Source organism: Ceratotherium simum, chromosome 7 (genome assembly GCF_057802395.1).
Source record: "Ceratotherium simum simum isolate JZ-2026a chromosome 7, ASM5780239v1, whole genome shotgun sequence".
Taxonomy (NCBI): Eukaryota; Metazoa; Chordata; class Mammalia; order Perissodactyla; family Rhinocerotidae; genus Ceratotherium; species Ceratotherium simum.
This window is the reverse complement of record NC_141906.1, coordinates 60,094,187-60,111,594: the sequence shown is the minus strand read 5'-3', so window position 1 is coordinate 60,111,594 and position 17,408 is coordinate 60,094,187. Positions and strand designations below refer to the sequence as shown.

The 17,408-nt window shown below is 40.9% G+C and overlaps 1 protein-coding gene across 2 annotated transcripts in view; it reads left to right on the top strand.

Annotated features, from left to right (window-relative positions):
- Positions 1-4,671: 4,671 nt before the first annotated feature.
- Positions 4,672-17,408, top strand: part of EXPH5 (exophilin 5) — a 70,199-nt gene continuing 57,462 nt past the window's right edge. For both annotated transcript variants that reach the window (XM_014785186.2, XM_004427363.3), the window contains exon 1: positions 4,672-4,985. In XM_014785186.2, coding sequence (XP_014640672.2) covers positions 4,672-4,985 — 314 coding nt within the window. The remainder of the gene's footprint in view (positions 4,986-17,408) is intronic.

Genomic DNA, 17,408 nt, shown 5'->3' with positions numbered 1-17,408 from the left:
ATGCTGTGGTGGCATCCCATATACAAAATAGAGGAAGACTGGCAGAGATGTTAGCTCAGGGCCAATCTTCCTCACCAAAAAAAAAAAAAAAGTAAAAAATAAAAATAGTTAGTGGTTGGATTATAGATAATTGATACATTTTTTTCCTCTTTTTCATATTATTACATTTTTATCTGAGGAACATTATTAGAGGAAACAACCATTCTCTCTCTTTTCTGAGGGGACTTCCGTGATAGGAGTAACTTCCCAATCTCTCTGCCTGATCCTTACTTACTCCTTCTCAGGATGGATGGAAGAGTATGTTATCTGACTGGAGGATAGTAAGGGTATGAAATTCCTTGATCTGTGCTTTTTGACTGAGTAGGACTAATCCATTAGAAAGCTCAGAGCACTTGGTGGGCATTCTCCCTGCCACCTTCCTATCACCGATAATATCTGCTCCCTAGACCCAAATTTCCCTCTGGTGCCCTGCCTAGACTCAGAAGGGGTGGTACAAGTGAGCCCCTTTGGCTGCAGAACTAAGCCACATTCTTCCATTAACTTACCAGTAATAAAGCTGAGATTTTGATCTCCATCTATTTGACTCCTATATTTTATTTTTCAGTTTTCTCCAAAACCCCCAAAATAGGTAACACTTTTGCAGTCAAAGAAAATCTTACTTTTAAAATTGTAGGCTGTTCTTTGTGCAAATAATACTATTAATAGGTACCATTTATTAAGCATTGACCTTGTTAATTGCTTTATGTGCATCATCTCAGTGAATTTTCACAATAATCTTACAAAATTGGTTCTAGTATTACCCTTGTTTTTGTAGAAAAACAAAAACAAACAAAAAATCCCCTGATGTTTAGAGAGTTTAAGTTGCTGTTCTTCATGCAATCTTTATTCCATAATTGTGGATTCAAGACTGAAGCCTCAGGGGGAACCAAAAAAGGAGTTTTCTATCTAGATTTGCAAAGCTATTCACTGAACAGTTAGAATAGTGGAAACTGGAATGAGCAACTGCGCGAACTTCCTGTGCCAACTCCTTTCTCAGAGTTTTACATCTCTTGTTTACTAATAAAGGCCTGTTACCAACATATTACATTCAAGTCGACTTGTATTTGCTTGTTTAACTGAAAGCTACCACCCAAAATCACCTCATAGCCTGCTATTGGAAGAGAAGATTGCTCTGTGAAAAAACTATCCCCAATCTACAGAGATGATTTACAATGACCTACTGGGGGCATAGGTGACCTTAGGTGACAAAAATTCAGACATTCAAGCAAGTATGTGATCAGCATTTCTCTTGACTGTGTGAACTGTCAGGAAAGAAAAAAAAACTAGCCCTCTGCTGGGAATTTGGCCAACAGACTGGAGAAAACAAGAGACTACAGGAGATATCTAAAGATTATTGCTATCTATCCAGCTGTTAGTATTAAAAACCAAACTGATGAGTATCTCTTTAGCTGGGAGGCTGGGCAGGAGGTTGCCAGGGTTACCAGATACTAAGGTTGAAAATGGCTGCTGGAAGCTGGCTGAATGAGCCCATAAAACAATCCTTTGAGAATTATCTTTACTTTAAAAGCACTAAGTTTATAGCCCCACAGAAACTACTTGTATGGTTTCCAAGGCAACCCCCAATATCTTGCAAATTTCTCAATATAAAGCCTCAAACTATAAAAATTTCTTGATCATATGCCCCACTGTGCCACAGCCCAGGTCTGGAGCATGCCTCGGGGCTGGTGTTGGATGCAGTCATTCAAGGTTCTGACTCAGCCTCTGCTCTCTGTCTACCCTTTGCTCTGACCGTCTTACCCAGTCTCAGTCACCTTTAAGCAGATGACTTCCAAATCTACTTCTCCATCCCTGTTTCAAGAATTTCCCACATCTCACTTTCGTTGAGTATCTCTGTGTGGATAAACTGCAGGTACCTCAAACCCCTTATATCTAAAACTGAACTGCTCTTTTTTTTTTCTTTTGTGAGGAAGATTAGCCCTGAGCTAACATCCATGCCAATCCTCCTCTTTTTGCTGAGGAAGCTTGGCCCTGGGCTAACATCCATGCCCATCTTCCTCCACTTTATATGAGATGCCACCACAACATGGCTTGACAAGCCGTGCGTGGGTGCGCGCTTGGGATCCGAACTGGTGAACCCTGGGCCGCTGCAGCAGAGCACGCGCACTTAACTGCTTGCACCACTGGGCCGGCCCCCTGAACTGCTCTTTTTACAAACCTTATGCTTCTCCTATCACCAAATAGACTACTCTCCTTTTGGACACTTCTCTTGAAACCTTGCATCATCTTTGTGACTCCTTTCTTAACCCTCTAATGAGTTACCAAGTCCAGCCAATATCTTTGTACTCTAATCCTCTTTTCTAGGCCGACTTCCACTGCTTTAGTTCAGGTCCTCTTTACCCTTTCTCCTGCATCAGCATTCCAACACAATGGTATCCTTGCCACCATCCTCACTCTACTCTTCTTGTCTATGCTATCGGAGTAATCTCCCCAACGTTCAGTTTCAACTGTATCATTGTCATCCTCAAAACCTGTATTGACTCCTCACTGCTTACACAGTGGAGTCCAGATTCCTTAGCATGGCATTCACAGCCAGGTCTCAGCCTTATTTATTCTTTTTTGTCCTATGTGCTAGCCCAGCGTTTCTCAAGCTCTTTTTCATTTGTTTTCCCCCTAAGAAGCCTTCTAAGGATTTTTGTCTTAATCGCCCCTCTTATGAAATTTTAATGCCACAGATATACTATGTACTGTGTGTATATCTGTACTTTATATTTAAAAAATAAGATTTTCTGCCCTCCAAGAACCAATTTTTGCCTCTTCAGGAGCAATATTACCCCTATTTAGAATGCATACTCTAGCCAAAACAGATCACTTACCAATCCCTGAATATCCCCCTGTATTTTCTAGCTTCGAAGTTTTTGCTCACTTTGGTCATTAGTCAGAGGTGTTGAGAGATTGTTGAGAAGATTCCCACAGCGTACTTCTGCTATTCAGTGCACTGTTCCCCTTGCCTAGAACAGACTCACACCTTTCCTCCCACCATCCTCCATTTCTGCCTGTTGAAATCCGACTCTTCAGTGTTGCAAGGCAAATACCTTGACCTCCCCGATCCACTCAGCTGGAACTGACTTCTTTCTGTGCTCTAATAAACTTTCTTTATACCTCTATTATGTTCTTCTTTGCTATGTAGTCATTTTTCTATTTGCTTTTTCTCCCCCACTGTATTATAAACTTCCTTAAGACAAGGACTGTCGTCTTCACAGTATGCAATACCTTCATATAGTAGGCATCAATATTTGTTAGTTGAAATAAATTCACTGATACACCCAGAACAGGATTAAAGTCTACCCCACATTAAAAAGTCCCATATGTTTGCTGAGTAAACGAACATACCAATGAATAGGAAAAATGGACATCATATACAAGACACACTCCTAAACCACCATCATTAACACAGAGACTAATTATGAAGGAGTTCTGTGTGCTCTACAACATTGGTGAACTGAATTGGTTCCTGCTTCATAGAAATAACAAACAGACACCCACGGAAAGTTATTTGAACGGCTACCTGCCTAGACATGTCTTAAATAACAATGATTAAGGTGAGTAGAGGACCCAGAGGCCAAAACATAAATAGCCATTTTTGACTTTATGTTTTTGTTACAGATACAAAATCTTTGTTGGGTTTATCTGTCATGAAAAGAGATGATACATGCTGAAGTACATTTTAAATGTTACTAATCATTGCCACTACATAAGAAGTAACCAAATTAAGCCTATGGGGCAGGAAAGTTGGTCTGACAAAGTTATTTTTGTGTGGGAAGTGAAGCCAAAAGAAATAAACATGTTTTCTGAAAAATGCTTGATAATTTAAAAAATGTATTTACAGTGTATATGAATATATTTAGAAATTTCCATCATATCTTGGAATAATACTTTCTAGGAAAAGCTATTTCTGTGGTTTCAGAGGATTACATTTTGCTTTAGTCAGAGGAATAGGTGTTTGAAAGTGGCACTTGTATTATTTCTCTGAAACAGTTTATTAATAAGATTATCAAATGTTATAGAAAACTACAAACAGGTGCTTTTTACTATCCTTTGCTTCAGGACTGTCTTCTCCTAAAATACCATAAATGGTTTTGCTCCCTCCCACCCCTCCACCCCCCAAGTCTGAGAATGACTTTTGTGAGACTGTGGGTTGGGGGTGTCTGAGGAACGGGAGGCTTGGCAAAGAGTTCATTTCCAAGGATACAATAAATTCAGCCCTTGGGCCTGATCTCCCCACAGACGGCTGTGTAATGAGTTCAGCCCTTTCCGGTCTTTCAAATAGGGTAACCCTTCAGCCAGTTCTGAAGCTCTTAACGTACAATTCTGTGTCCTGTGGGCTCTTCTTGGAAAACGAGGATTACTGTAGTCGTGAATCTCTTTCCTCTGTACTCCTACTAGTCAAGCTCAAGTTCTGAGAGCAAACAGCAACAACCAAAACAAACACGTTGGAGCCAACACTTAAGTCTCCGCCTCACTTAGGTGCAGAATTATGTAGGATTGTTAGCTTAAGGCTGACAGGGGGTAGGGGCGGGGACGAGGAAGGGCCCGCCCCTTTGGAATGGGATTGGTTCCCTCTCTCCCTTTAGCCGTTTATTTTGCATCTCGGTTGGATAGGTTGGGAGAAATATGTCATTAAGGTGTTGTCAAAATGAGCCGTGTAGTTGTGGGCTGTTCCCTAAGTTTGTGGTTTTAGATTTTCAAAGGGGCGGATTTCTTATTGGCTATGGGATCAAGTTCCTGAAACTGGTCTTCTATAGCTTGAAAAATGTCATCGTAACAGGAGGCGCCAAGGAACTTAAGTGTAACTCACACGCAAAGAAAATGACGAAAGTTCCTCAGGGGTTTGATTTCAGTTTCTTAAATGACGAAGAAGCCAGGAAGATCCTTCAGGTGCTGGAAAGAAATGAGCAACTACAAAGGGCAGAGAAGGACAGGATCAGGTACCGAGCCAATTCCTCTCTCTTTTCCCGGGGCCTGGGTCCAGCAGAGGCCCCGGGCGTGCGCGGGGGGAGGCGCGGAGCTTTCGCGGGGCACCTGTCGGCTGCCTGGGACGCGCGGCATCCGGCCGGAGCGCGCGGCCCGGCGGGGGGAACCCTGGGCTGAGTTTCTCTCTGAAGGACTTCGGGGTGCCTGGTTGGTGCTCTTTCCACACCCGGCGTCCCAGACGGTTCTCTGGTCCCACAGGGTGGGTAGCGCCCCTGCCCTCGCGTGCTGGAGCGTTTTTTGGTGCTTTTCTCTCGGAGTGGGGCGCGTGCGGCTGCCCCGCCCCCAGCCGGGACACGTGGGCGGCGATGGGCCGCAGGGGTGCCCGGCGGCGGTGGGGGGCCGCGCAGCCCCGCTGCGCAGTGCTCAAGTGTCTCCTCCGCGGTCGCGGCGTGGGGCAGGCGGGCCGCTGAAATGGGGCGCGGGGCCCTGTGTGGTGCGGAATCCTGGCCCGCGCGCACCCACATGCTTACACAGGTCCTGCGGGTCGTCCACCCTCGCCCAACACACTCTCCCGCTGCACCGGAGACCCTCTCTCCGCCCCACTCCGACAGTCAGGGAGGCCAGGGAGAACTGGCACTTCACTGGCCGGGAAGTGGTCCTCACCCAAAGGCCTGGAGCTCCAGGAACTTGCCAAGTTGTGTGGAGTGACCCGGCCTGAGACTGGGACACGCGGAGTGGCTAGAATGGGTGGGTCTCCTTGCGTGTGGTGCTGTGGGGTAGAAGTTGCTGCGGAATTTCGCCCTTGACCTTACTATGCAACGTTGTAGGTGAGGGATTGGTTACCACGGAATGAAATTGAGAGATAATTATTGTGCCTGGATGTAAATTAACCAGTTTTTCTGCTGGGGAAATGTGGGATACGTCTTGGAATGAATTAAAGGGACTTGCTCACCAGTGCTGGAATAGACCCATCCAAGGCCTTCTCCAGTTGACTGTGGACGGGAATTCAGGGCATCACTCTCAGACCAAAAAGTGTGGCACTGATTGGAATTTAGAAACACATTTCGTTTGTGAGCAACTTCTTGGTGATGTGAGTTCTAGGTTTCCACCTCCTTCCAGATCCCACTACCCACCCCCATCTCCATAAAAAACCTCCAAAGATACTCTTCACATAGGGAAACCTTAGTTGGTCTTGTAGAAGCAATTAGAATACGCTGGGCCCAAGCCCTACCTTCGCTCTTCTCCACTGGATATGGCTCTTGTGGGGAAAAATGAATATTTGAAGTTTGAGGATGTGTATTTCACACCATCATATTCTGCCTTTAGAAAAATAGGCTCCACCGTTTTTTCAGTGTGAAAGTGTGCCCTCATGAGCACAGTATATCCACACCCACACATGTGCGCATGCATGTACCCACACATATGCATGTGCACTGTACATAGGCACACCCAATTTGGGGAAGGAGAACTTTGGAATTGCACGCAATTTGACTTCAACACGTATTCCAAAAGGACTAAGAAACTGTGATTACTCTCAGTGTGTGTTCTTGGAAGTGTTTCTTGTCTCTGGAGAGGATGGGGCTTCTCAAGTGATCCAGTATATTTTGGGGAAATTGAGGGGAGAATTAGGAAATAACAGGAGGGAAGGAAGCTTCCATTTAGGATGTTATCAATGTGACTTCTCATGAACTATAGTCTTGGGAATATTAATATTATTTACTTTAATTTTCATTCAAGGAAATTTTGACTTTTTATGTTTGGCCTGATGCTTGCCTTGTGTTTCCTGTATAGCAGCTCATGGTGTCCACAGCAGCGGACTTTAGGGGGAACTGGAACTACATATAGGTGGCAAAGGCCATTGGGCTAGGCCTTGGAAGGAAGGCTAAAACACATCTTCTGATTTTGTAGTGCTCATACCTAACTAGAGCATCAACAGAAAAAGCCATAAGGCTAAGACAAAATCAATACTGTTAACTATTTAACTATTAAAAATAATTACCCCAACAATTTAAAAAATGTCACCATTAAAATATAAAAATAATTTAAAGAAAGTAGACACTTGCACCAAAGGCTTAAGGCAATTATTTCTAGTACTTTCTTTTCCCCTGGTTAATTCCTGGATCCCACTATTAAATACCCATCACTGGATAGCAGTCTCCATGGGATTGGTCTGCTTACCGGCTCACGTGTATCGGTTTTAGTAGCAGATATTGGCATGCAGAAAAGGCTTTAGACGACATGTCAACTCGGCTGCCTCTTCTGCTCATTTTCTTGATATGTATCATCATCATATTTTCCAAATCAAAAATCAGGACACATTACTTATAATTCAAGAGTGTATTTGGGAGACAGTACAACAGGCCTGTCTGAAAGATTCTGGAAGGCCTTTTTACTATATTGAGAAACAGTCTCAAGATCTCTTGGCTAGGACAATAAGGGACCAAATGGGGAAGTTTGGAAAGTTTGCTGGTTAGGGGACAACTGATGAGTTCAGTTATATCTGTGATAGGCTTGAGGTGTCTACAGACAACTAAGAAGAAATATCTTATAGTTAGAAATATAGAACTATAGTGTCATGCAGGGCCAGAGACGTCCACAGATGGATGTTAAAGATGCGAGAGCAGTTGAGTTCGCCATGCAGAAGACAACAGCCCCACATGTAAAGATGCTCCTGAACACACAGAATTTTCCCCTGATCTTCCCTCATCATTACCAGACCTCTCTGGCTTCAGCTTCCCGGGAAAGTATGTGCATTAAATATTGTAAAGTTTCTAATATATAAAGAGTTTATTCAGATTTTTAAGAAAAACACCAAGATTCAAACTCATAGGCAAAAGATAGGAATAAATCATTCGTGCTAGAAGATACCAAACAGTAAACAAAACATATGAGAAAATGTTCACTCTCACAGTAATAAAGAAATGAAAATTGAAGTAACCTCAAGATACCATGTTGTGCCTTTAAAGATAACAGGAGAAACTCTTGGTGAGGTTTGGAGTGAAATGGATAGATTCAGCCTTTTGTTAGTGGCATTGTAAGTTGGAACAATGCCACTGACAAAACAATCCTTCTGGTGAAATATGACAATACCTATAAAGATATGCCTTACCCTTGACCCAGTCATCCAATTCTTGGTCGTTTCTCATTACTAGGAGATTAAGGTGGAAAAGATGGCCACACCAAGGTTTATTAACCTTTTTATATAATAATACTAATTTCTGTGGTAATAATAACAGCTAACATTTATTAATCCCTTACTGTATACTAGGCACTATATATATATATGTATATATAAACGTGTTATATATATTTAATCCCCCCAATACCCTCATTAGGTACACACTTTGATTTCCATTTCACAGAGAAGCAAACAATTTACAAGCGTTAAGTATCTTGTCCAAGTTAAGCACCAGAGCCAGAATTCAAATCCAGATCTATCTCAAAACTATTTTACCCATCAGCATTGAATAATCCTCACAACCATCCCTTGGGGTGAGTATTATTAATGACTTTGTACAGAAGGGAAACTGAAATTTAGCAAAGTAAAGGAACTCGCCCAAGGTCACACAGCTCATAAGTAGCAGAGCTGGAATGTGAACCCAAATCTGTCTGGCTCTAAAGCCTTTATATTCTTTCCACTATACCATATTTTTCCCTGAGGAAATAATTTAGTAGAGGAAAAACTGGACATATATTCTCAGATCTTTATTGCATTATTACCTATAATAGCAAAATAGTGGGGAATTTCAAATCTAAATATCCGATGAGTGCAGTCATTACAAAGGACAATTATGAAGAAATAATTATATCCCACTCAGTTTGATATTTTAGTTGTGTTTCTGACTACCTTGGTTGTTGTGTAGACACCTCAAGGTTATCATGGATACAACTGTGGAAAAATGCATATGAGGCATTGTTCTGTGAAAAAGTAGAACACGAAATAGTGCTTATGTTATTATTGCAGTTTCTTCAGGGCCTGTGTGCACGTGCACAGCAGCTGGAAAAAAATAGGCAAAAATCTATGCTTTTCCTTTTGATGAATCTCAAGGGCCTGAGGCAGCTCCCGGCACACGGTGAACATTCAGTAAGTGTTTGCTGAAAGGCATGGTCCTGCCCTGACGTCTGGGGAGGGCCTCTCTCCTGCCCTCAAGCCAGCACTGCCGAGATGGAAAGTCAGATCTGGAGGAAAGGATGCGTGCTAGGCTGGGAGGAATGCTGGACACGTGCCACCTCCTGAGGCTCCAGGAAGGCAGATGAGGTTAAGGGTATAGGATTTCATGGCTTAGAGGAGAGGGACACCACGGTCAGGCAAGGTGCCTGCATGGCATAGGCCTCCAGTAAACATGAAGGAAGAAGGGTCTGCACTGGCGGGAGTCAGAGGCTCCTGCAGTCCCTTGCTTCTCTCCCCACTTCTCACTCTCAGTTTGTTTCACCTTCTTCTCCTTCTCCTCTGCCCAGCCGGACTGGATTTCTCCCTCATTTGAACCCTGTAACACACTATAATCTCTGTGTTACATCTATCCTGTTCTGTGCTGTGAGTCTGTTAAAGAGGTGGAAATTACCATTAAATTCCCATCTGACGGTTCCACTTCTTGTTGGGTTGTGGAAAGGATTTTTCCTGGAAATATTCACTTGGGCGTGATTTCTCAGGTCTTGCACAGTCTATGGTTCTAGCCACAGTGAAGAAAAATGGCTGAGAGTTTGAATCACAATTTATTGGCAGGTGAAAAATTTCCCCATACCTCTCTCACACCTTGGAGGAAATATGTCTGTGTGTGTGTGTATACATATGTATGTGTATATACAAATACATATATGTACACATATATATAATATATAAAATCTGAAAAGTGTTTTACTTTTTACAAGTCTTTGAAAAACACAGCTACCTACCTATCATCCCCCACCTCCACCTCCCTACCTCATCTCATAAGTGTAACTGACATAGAAAGTACCGAGAGATTCTATCAACTAGTCAGCTCACGGAAGAGATATCAATAAATCAAAAATGTTTATTTTTCTCGTTGCAGAAAACTCATAAAGTATAAGATGTTACAGCGCCTTGTATAGTCAAGTTGAAAAATGACATGTCTAGATTTAGACTATCTTTGCTCAATGGCAAGATTGAAGCTCAGAAGGGTTTTCCAGAACTTAGTTGTTTCTGACTGATTTACACTGGTGTACTTGAGCTGAGCTCAGTCCTGAGGGGCACTGTATACATAAAAGTGGTGAAGTGGTTGGTACCCGGTGGAAGCTGCAGCATCCTGCAGACATTAAAAGCCAGATACACAAGTCTGTCTCTCCTAGGCTTTCTGTCTGCCTTCTCCTCTCCCAGCCGGTGAAATTGGCCTCTGACTTTCAAGAAACATTGGACGCCTATTTATTGGGCACGTACTATGTGCCAGACACTATCTTGGCCCTGAGGATACAGCAGAGAATAAACATAGATTGTGCCCCAAATGGCTTTGGTCTATGAAGTGGTAAATCCTGTAAGTGGGTGGTGGTAAATCCTGTAAGATGAAGTGTTCATATAAATGTAGCTTGCCCTCAAGCAGCCATATGCGGCCTGGGGAAGGGACCATGAGAAGGGTCTGGAAGTCACAGGAGTGCCCTATAGGTTTGAGTGTTGTGATGATATAACAGGGTATGAGATTAACATCATGGGTCTCAGGTGTCTGCACTTTCCAGTAACGTCCAGTTTAGTTAATTCCTTTAAACTGAGGGGAAATCTTTCCCTCAGACGTGTTCTCCTGTCTAGTTACTCCTGTGGATTGCGCTCCATGGGCAGCACACGTGGAAATACTAGAACATTATAGCTCCATATCCCGAGGTGGGGGAGTGGTGTCCTTTGAGGCTTTGTGACATTATAACTCTTTCAGCTTTTAAAGTCTTTCATATCTGTTTGTTTTTATCCTCATCCTAATCTGATAGGGCAGGTATTTTTATCTTTTTCAAAAGCTAACAACAACAACAGTAATAATAGCTAATATTGTTGAGCACTTTCTCTGTGCCAAACTCTTCATGTGCGTTTTCTCATTTAATTCTCACAACAACTTGATGAGTTAAGGGATATTTTTTTTAATCTCTATTCTATAAAGGAAGCTTAGGATGAGTGACTTGACTGAGATAATCCTGCAGGGAAGTATTGGATTTGTGAAGTCCATCTGCGCTTACTTACCGCGCAGCACTGCCTCCAACAGTGACCCACAGAGAAGCTGAAGGGATTACCCTCCCGTTGGCCATCCAGCTTCTAACAGAACCAGCACTGAGATCTTTTCACTTTAAAACTCTTGTTATTTCCACCAGCCATGAAAATAGAGAACATGCAATTCTGGGTAGCCACGTGCTCAACTAAAAGTTGGGGATGTTATTTCTAAGGAAAAGGGCATAATGGATATTGGGGGACAACTGGTAGTATTTGCCATATATAGGAAAAATTGCAAGTAACCATTTATATTAAAAAAAAAACATGACTGCATTTTGTAAGGATGTACTCCAAACTGTTAGGATGGTTATCTCTTGAGCAAGACATTTAAAGGGATTCTAACCCTTTTATTATTATTTCATTTCTTACCATTATCAGAGATTATTAAAATATGATGACTATTTCTTTTGATAATAAAGAAATGCAAAATATTTGACTGTCTTTTTTAACTTAATAAATGTTTTTAAAAATAATTTGCTTTAAAAAATATCAAGGGGCATCCGCAGTGGCCTAGTGGTGAAGTTCAGTACGCTCCACTTTGGCAGCCCGAGTTTGGATCCAGGGCACAGATCTACACCAAACGTTAGTGGCCATGCTGTGGCAGCAGCTCATATACAAAATAGAAGAAGATTGGCAGCAGATGTTAGCTCAGGGTGAATCTTCCTCAGCAAAAAAAAATCTAAATGTTTTCCTGCCCTTTTCTTTACAATGTTGTATACTTTTGTAATGTTAATGTATTCATGGGTAAATTGGCTTCATTACCAAGTTGGTACATCAATCTTGAGTTCCTTGTGGTCAAGGATTGTCTCAAGGATGGAGAGCCTCACACACCTATTAGGTAGTGAACTTCTAATCAAATGGGTCTTAACTTACTTCTGTGAGGGAATATAAAATAAGAGACAGAAAGATCTGGGGAAACCACATGAAGGAGAGGTCAGGTTAAGGTTAGTCAGAAAATATTTTTCTTCTTATTAACACACTTGGGTCTTAAAACTGAGAACCAGCTGGCTAAGAGCCTTGCTGAAGCAATTCAAGTCTGTTTTTTGCAGTTAGTTACTGCACAGGCTGTGATATTTGAGAGCCATAAGCTCACCTCACTCTCCGCAGGAATGTTTCCTTATTGGCATTGCCAATGGCCCTATTTGAAAGCTGTACTTAAAATACCAACTTGGCATACCACAGGAGCCAGCTTCCTCATTCCACTGTGTGTTAGACTTTCTAATGATGAAAGAGGAAATTTAGGGCTACAATGACCAAACTCCCCATTTCCCAAAGAAAGATTGTTTATATGTTTATGTTTATATCAAGTTTGCCTTGGTTTCAATTTTAAAACAATGCATTTAACAGCAGCTCAAGGAGGAAGGGGACTAAGTGGGGAGAGTAACTTGGCAACCACTGCTCTGTTCTCCACGTCTGTTGAAAAGATCTGTTCTCCAGGTGTCAAGAAGGGCCATGCTTCTTCTGAGGGCACTTGGGAAGGATCTGTTCCAGGCCTCTTTCCTAGCTTCTGGCAGTTCCTTGGCTTGTGGCAGTATAACTCCAGTCTTCACGTGGCATTCTCCCTATGTGCGTGTCTATCTCTGTGTCCAAATTTCCGCTTTTTTCTAAGGACACCAGTCATATCGGATTAAAGCCCACCCTGATGACCTTGTTTTAACTCGATTACCTCTGTAAAGACCCTATCTCCAGATAAGGTCATATTTTGAGGTACTGGGAGTTAGAACTCCAATATATGTTTTTTTGAGGATACAATTTAACCCATGACAGTAGGGCTGGTTCAATATTTTAAATAAATTATTATAAACCACTATATCAACAGTCTAAAGAAGAGAAACATATGATCATATCAATTGATGCAGAAAAAGCATTTGACAAAATTGAACATATGTTTATGATAAAAACGCTCAGTAAGGAAGAAATAGAACCTGATAAAAGACATCTATAAAAAAACTTATGGCTAACATCATACCTAATGGTGAAAGACTGAATGCTTTCCCCCTAACATGGGGAACAAAGCAAGGATGTACAATTTCATCACTGCTATTCATCATCATACTTGAGATCTTAGCAAGTATTAGGCAAGGTAAAGAAAAAAAAGGCACAAATATCAGAAAGGAGGAAGTAAAACTGTCCCTATTTGCAGATGACATGATTATCTACAAAGAAAATCCCCCCAAAAAAGTACAAAGAAAAGAAATCCTAGAACTAATAAGTGAATTTAGCAAAGTGGTAGGATACAAGATCAATACACAAAAATCTATTGTGTTTCCATTACTAGCAATGAACAATTAGAAATCCGTATTTACAATTTTTATGGAAAAGCAAAGGAACTGAATAGACAAAACAATTCTGAAAAGGAAGAATAAAATTAGAAGAATCAGACTACCTCATTTTAAGACTTACTATAAAGCCACAGTAATCAAGACAGCATAGCATTTGTGAAGAAAAAGACATATAGAGTAATGAAACAGAATAGAGTCCATAAATAGACCCCCAAAATATAGCAAATTTATTTTCTTACAAACATGCAAAGGCAATTCAATGAAGGGTAGTCTTTTCAACAAATGGTGTTGGGGTAATTGGGCACAAGGCTAGAAATATTTTCATCACCCCAAAATAAATCCATTAAATAGTTACTCTCCATACCTGCCTCCTCCCAATTGCTGGTAACCACCAATATGCTTTCCATCTCTATGGATTTACCTATTCTGGATATTTCACATAAATGGAATCATACAAAATGTAACCTTTTGTGTCTGCTTTACTTAGCATAATGTTTTTGAGGTTTATCCACCTTGTAGCATGTATCTGTACTTTGTTCCTTTTTATGACTGAATAACATTCCATTATATGTATGTACCACAGTTTATATATTCTTGTGTTGATGAACATTTGGGTTGTTTCCACCTTGTGGCTATTGTGAATAGTGCGCTATGAACATTCATTTACAAGGATTTGTTTGAGTACCTGTCCTCATTTCCTTTGAGTATGTACGGAGTGGAATTACTGTGACATTTGGTAATTCTGTATTTAACTTTTTAGGAGCCATCAAACTGTCATCACCCATATTCACTTTATACAGTTGTGATCATACCGTGTATATTTTTGTTTATTTACATAACCCCTAACATAAAAATAACCCTTTCAAATTAAAGACTCATTGTCAACATTATTTTTTTGGCTGCATACTATTCTGCTGTATATATTTTATAATTTAATTAACGATTTGAATATTTTAGCCACTTTGATTTTTTGTTGTTATTCTGTTTCTCGTTACTATGTTAAATAACACTGTGATAAACCTTTCTGCTTACATCCTTAATTCAATTTAGATTGTCTCCTTAAATTCCACAAAGTAGAATCATTAGTTTATAATATAAATATTTTCTAAATTTATATTGTATGTTACCAAATTGCTTTCCAAAAATCTTCTACCAAATTACCTTGACTGGCAGTGTGGGATGCCTCCTATTTTACCACACCCTTCCCGGCACTGGATAGTGTGCTTATTTTATAAAATCTTTGCTAATTTTGTAGGGAAAAAAAAATTCTTATACTTGATTTAATTTCTAACACTGTGGTTATAATGAACTTGAACTTTTTTTCCATATATTTACTATTCATTTGCATTTCATGATTTGTGAATCATCTATTCGTATATTTGCCCATTTGTATTTCAAGATTTGTATTCGGAATACTTCTTGTCGCAACTAACAGATCTAACTGTTGCTTTAATGAATTGGGGATAAATTTTTCTGACCTAACAAGACATCTGGAAGTGGGCAACGGCTAGCTGATTTAGTGGTTTAGGACATCAGGATGGTGTCTTTGCAGTGCAAGGTGGCTGAAACTGCTCTGAACATCATATCCATATTCAAGGCAGGAAGAAAGGGGATAGGGTGGAGCCAACTGCATCTGTCCCTCTTTTCATGGAAGTAAAAGCTTTCTCAGATGCCATCCCAGCAGATTTCCCTTTATGTCTCATTGATCAGAACCACGTCATAAGGCCACCCTTTGCTGCAAGGGAATTGAGAAATCAAGGGATGGAATTCAAATGTTAGGCTTAGACCAATCATGATCCATCCCCTGGAACTGAATACTTTGCTGCCCAGAAACAAGGGGAACAGGGGCGATGGATTCTAGAAGGCAGCTGACGTTGTCTGACACAGAGTCTCAGTGTGGTTTTCTTCTTATTGATTTATATGTTTATACATTAAGGAAATTGACTTTTGTCCTATTTATTACAAATATATTTCCCAATTTTCAGTTTGCACTTATATTTATCTGAAAATAGGGGATTTTATTTATTTTTATATAATAAAATATACCAAATTTTTAAAAGTTTCCGTTTTTTTTTTTTAAGATTAGAAAGTTCTCCCATCTAGAGATTAGGTCAACATTCACCTCCAGTTTTTTAAATCTTTTTAAAAATTTAACTTTTAAATTGATCCAATATATGTTTTATCTATAATGAAGGATGATTATATAAATTGATTTTTTTCCAAATAGCTAGCAAGTTGTCCTGGTACCATTTATTTCTGTCTGTTTCTAAGGCCCATGATTAACCCTTTTAGAGAAAGGACCATGGAACAACCAAAGAGTAAGAGCAACAACAAAAAGCTTTTGCCTGATGAGGCAAATGTTCCAGCATTGGCTTTCATGAAACCTAAGAAGGAAATTGTAGGGAAAATGCTTTTGTACAGAGAATTGTGATGGTTTGTTATACATATATCAGTGCACATAGTTCATGGATCGTGTTTCAGTTTCCTTCCTCTTCCCATTTTCTATGCCAGGTAGCAAACCCAGCTGAGGGCAGACCATTCCTCTTGAGGTCTCCATCAACTGTTCTGGTTGTCATTTAGATCTGGTTCTTTTGCTAGTCAAACCAACACCCTGTTAGAGTGGTATCAGTTTTTAACTTATAACAAAATTAATTTGCTTTAAAAATTACTTAATCACAAGGATGGGTGATTAACAGGATTACTAGTGTTGGGGTTTAGGGCAGGCCACCCCAAGATGCACCACTCTAGTATGTGGATTATTTCGAGCTGAAAACAGTCAAAGCTCAGAAACTTGGGAAGAACCTTTGACCTTTCCCCAAATTGCCTAAAAGAATTTAAGATAGAAGGGCCTGTCCCAGGAAGGAGCTATCACCATAGATAACTCTAGTATAATATGAGTAGTTGTGGTAGACACCTCGTCTGTGTAGACACCTGTGGTAGGTAGGGAGGAATCTAGGAAGGCCCATTTGATCCAAGTTCTCTCTTGGGTTCCATTGTCTATAGAAGACAATAGACAGCAAACATTTGTTTACCAAATATTAAGTTTTCATCTTCCTGTAAATTGCCTTCTCTCCTTTTGAAGTCTCAGACCTCTATCTCCTTCTTCTTAGTCCAGAAAGACATGTATACCTCATTTTGCCTAACTGTCTTTGGAATTCTTCATTCTTATGTGATTTCCCCGTGCATATGAATTAAACTTTGATTTTCTCCTGCTAATCTGCCTTATGTCGTTTTAATTATTTGACCAGCCGTAAGAACCAGAAGGGGAAAGGGGCTGGAAATTCTCCCTTCCCTGACACTAGACAAACAAGCAAACAAAATTAAAACCTCACTTGTTGTGAATCTAATGTTTACTGCTCACAGGGCAACTGGTGAAGCTCTTTAGGAGATCATTGCCTGCGTATCAGTCAGGGTCCCACCAGGAAAACAGAAACTACTGGGTATTTAAAACAGAATGTAGTGCAGTGAATTGGTTACATGGTGATAAAAAGAGGCAGAGAAACCTATCAGGGGACAGAGAGGAAACCAGAGATTGGCAGCAGCAGGAGGCCTGGGGGCAGTGGCATGCTGGTCACTGGCTTTCCGGGAGAAAAAGCCTTGATTTGCAGCACTGGCCAATTTCAAGCTAGCAATAGTTTAACAACCAGCTTGCAAAATTCCTGAATATTGAACAATCTACTCTTGTCAGCCAGTACAAGCCAGCGCTAGCACACCACTAGTTGGAGAGAAAAAGTGAGCAGGTGTTGTTATCCATGCCCACAGGCTAGGATCCCCCAAGAGAAACTGGAACCATGGCAGGCCTGTCTGGGGATTTGGAGACATGGGAGAGACAGTCACTGCCAGAAGTCTTGCATGAGACAGAGGGAGGAGGAAAAATACCCTGACTTTTCTCTTCTTCTCACTCTCCAGTCTCTTGCCAGTGCCTGGCTGAAGCCAGCGGGAAGCAGCTG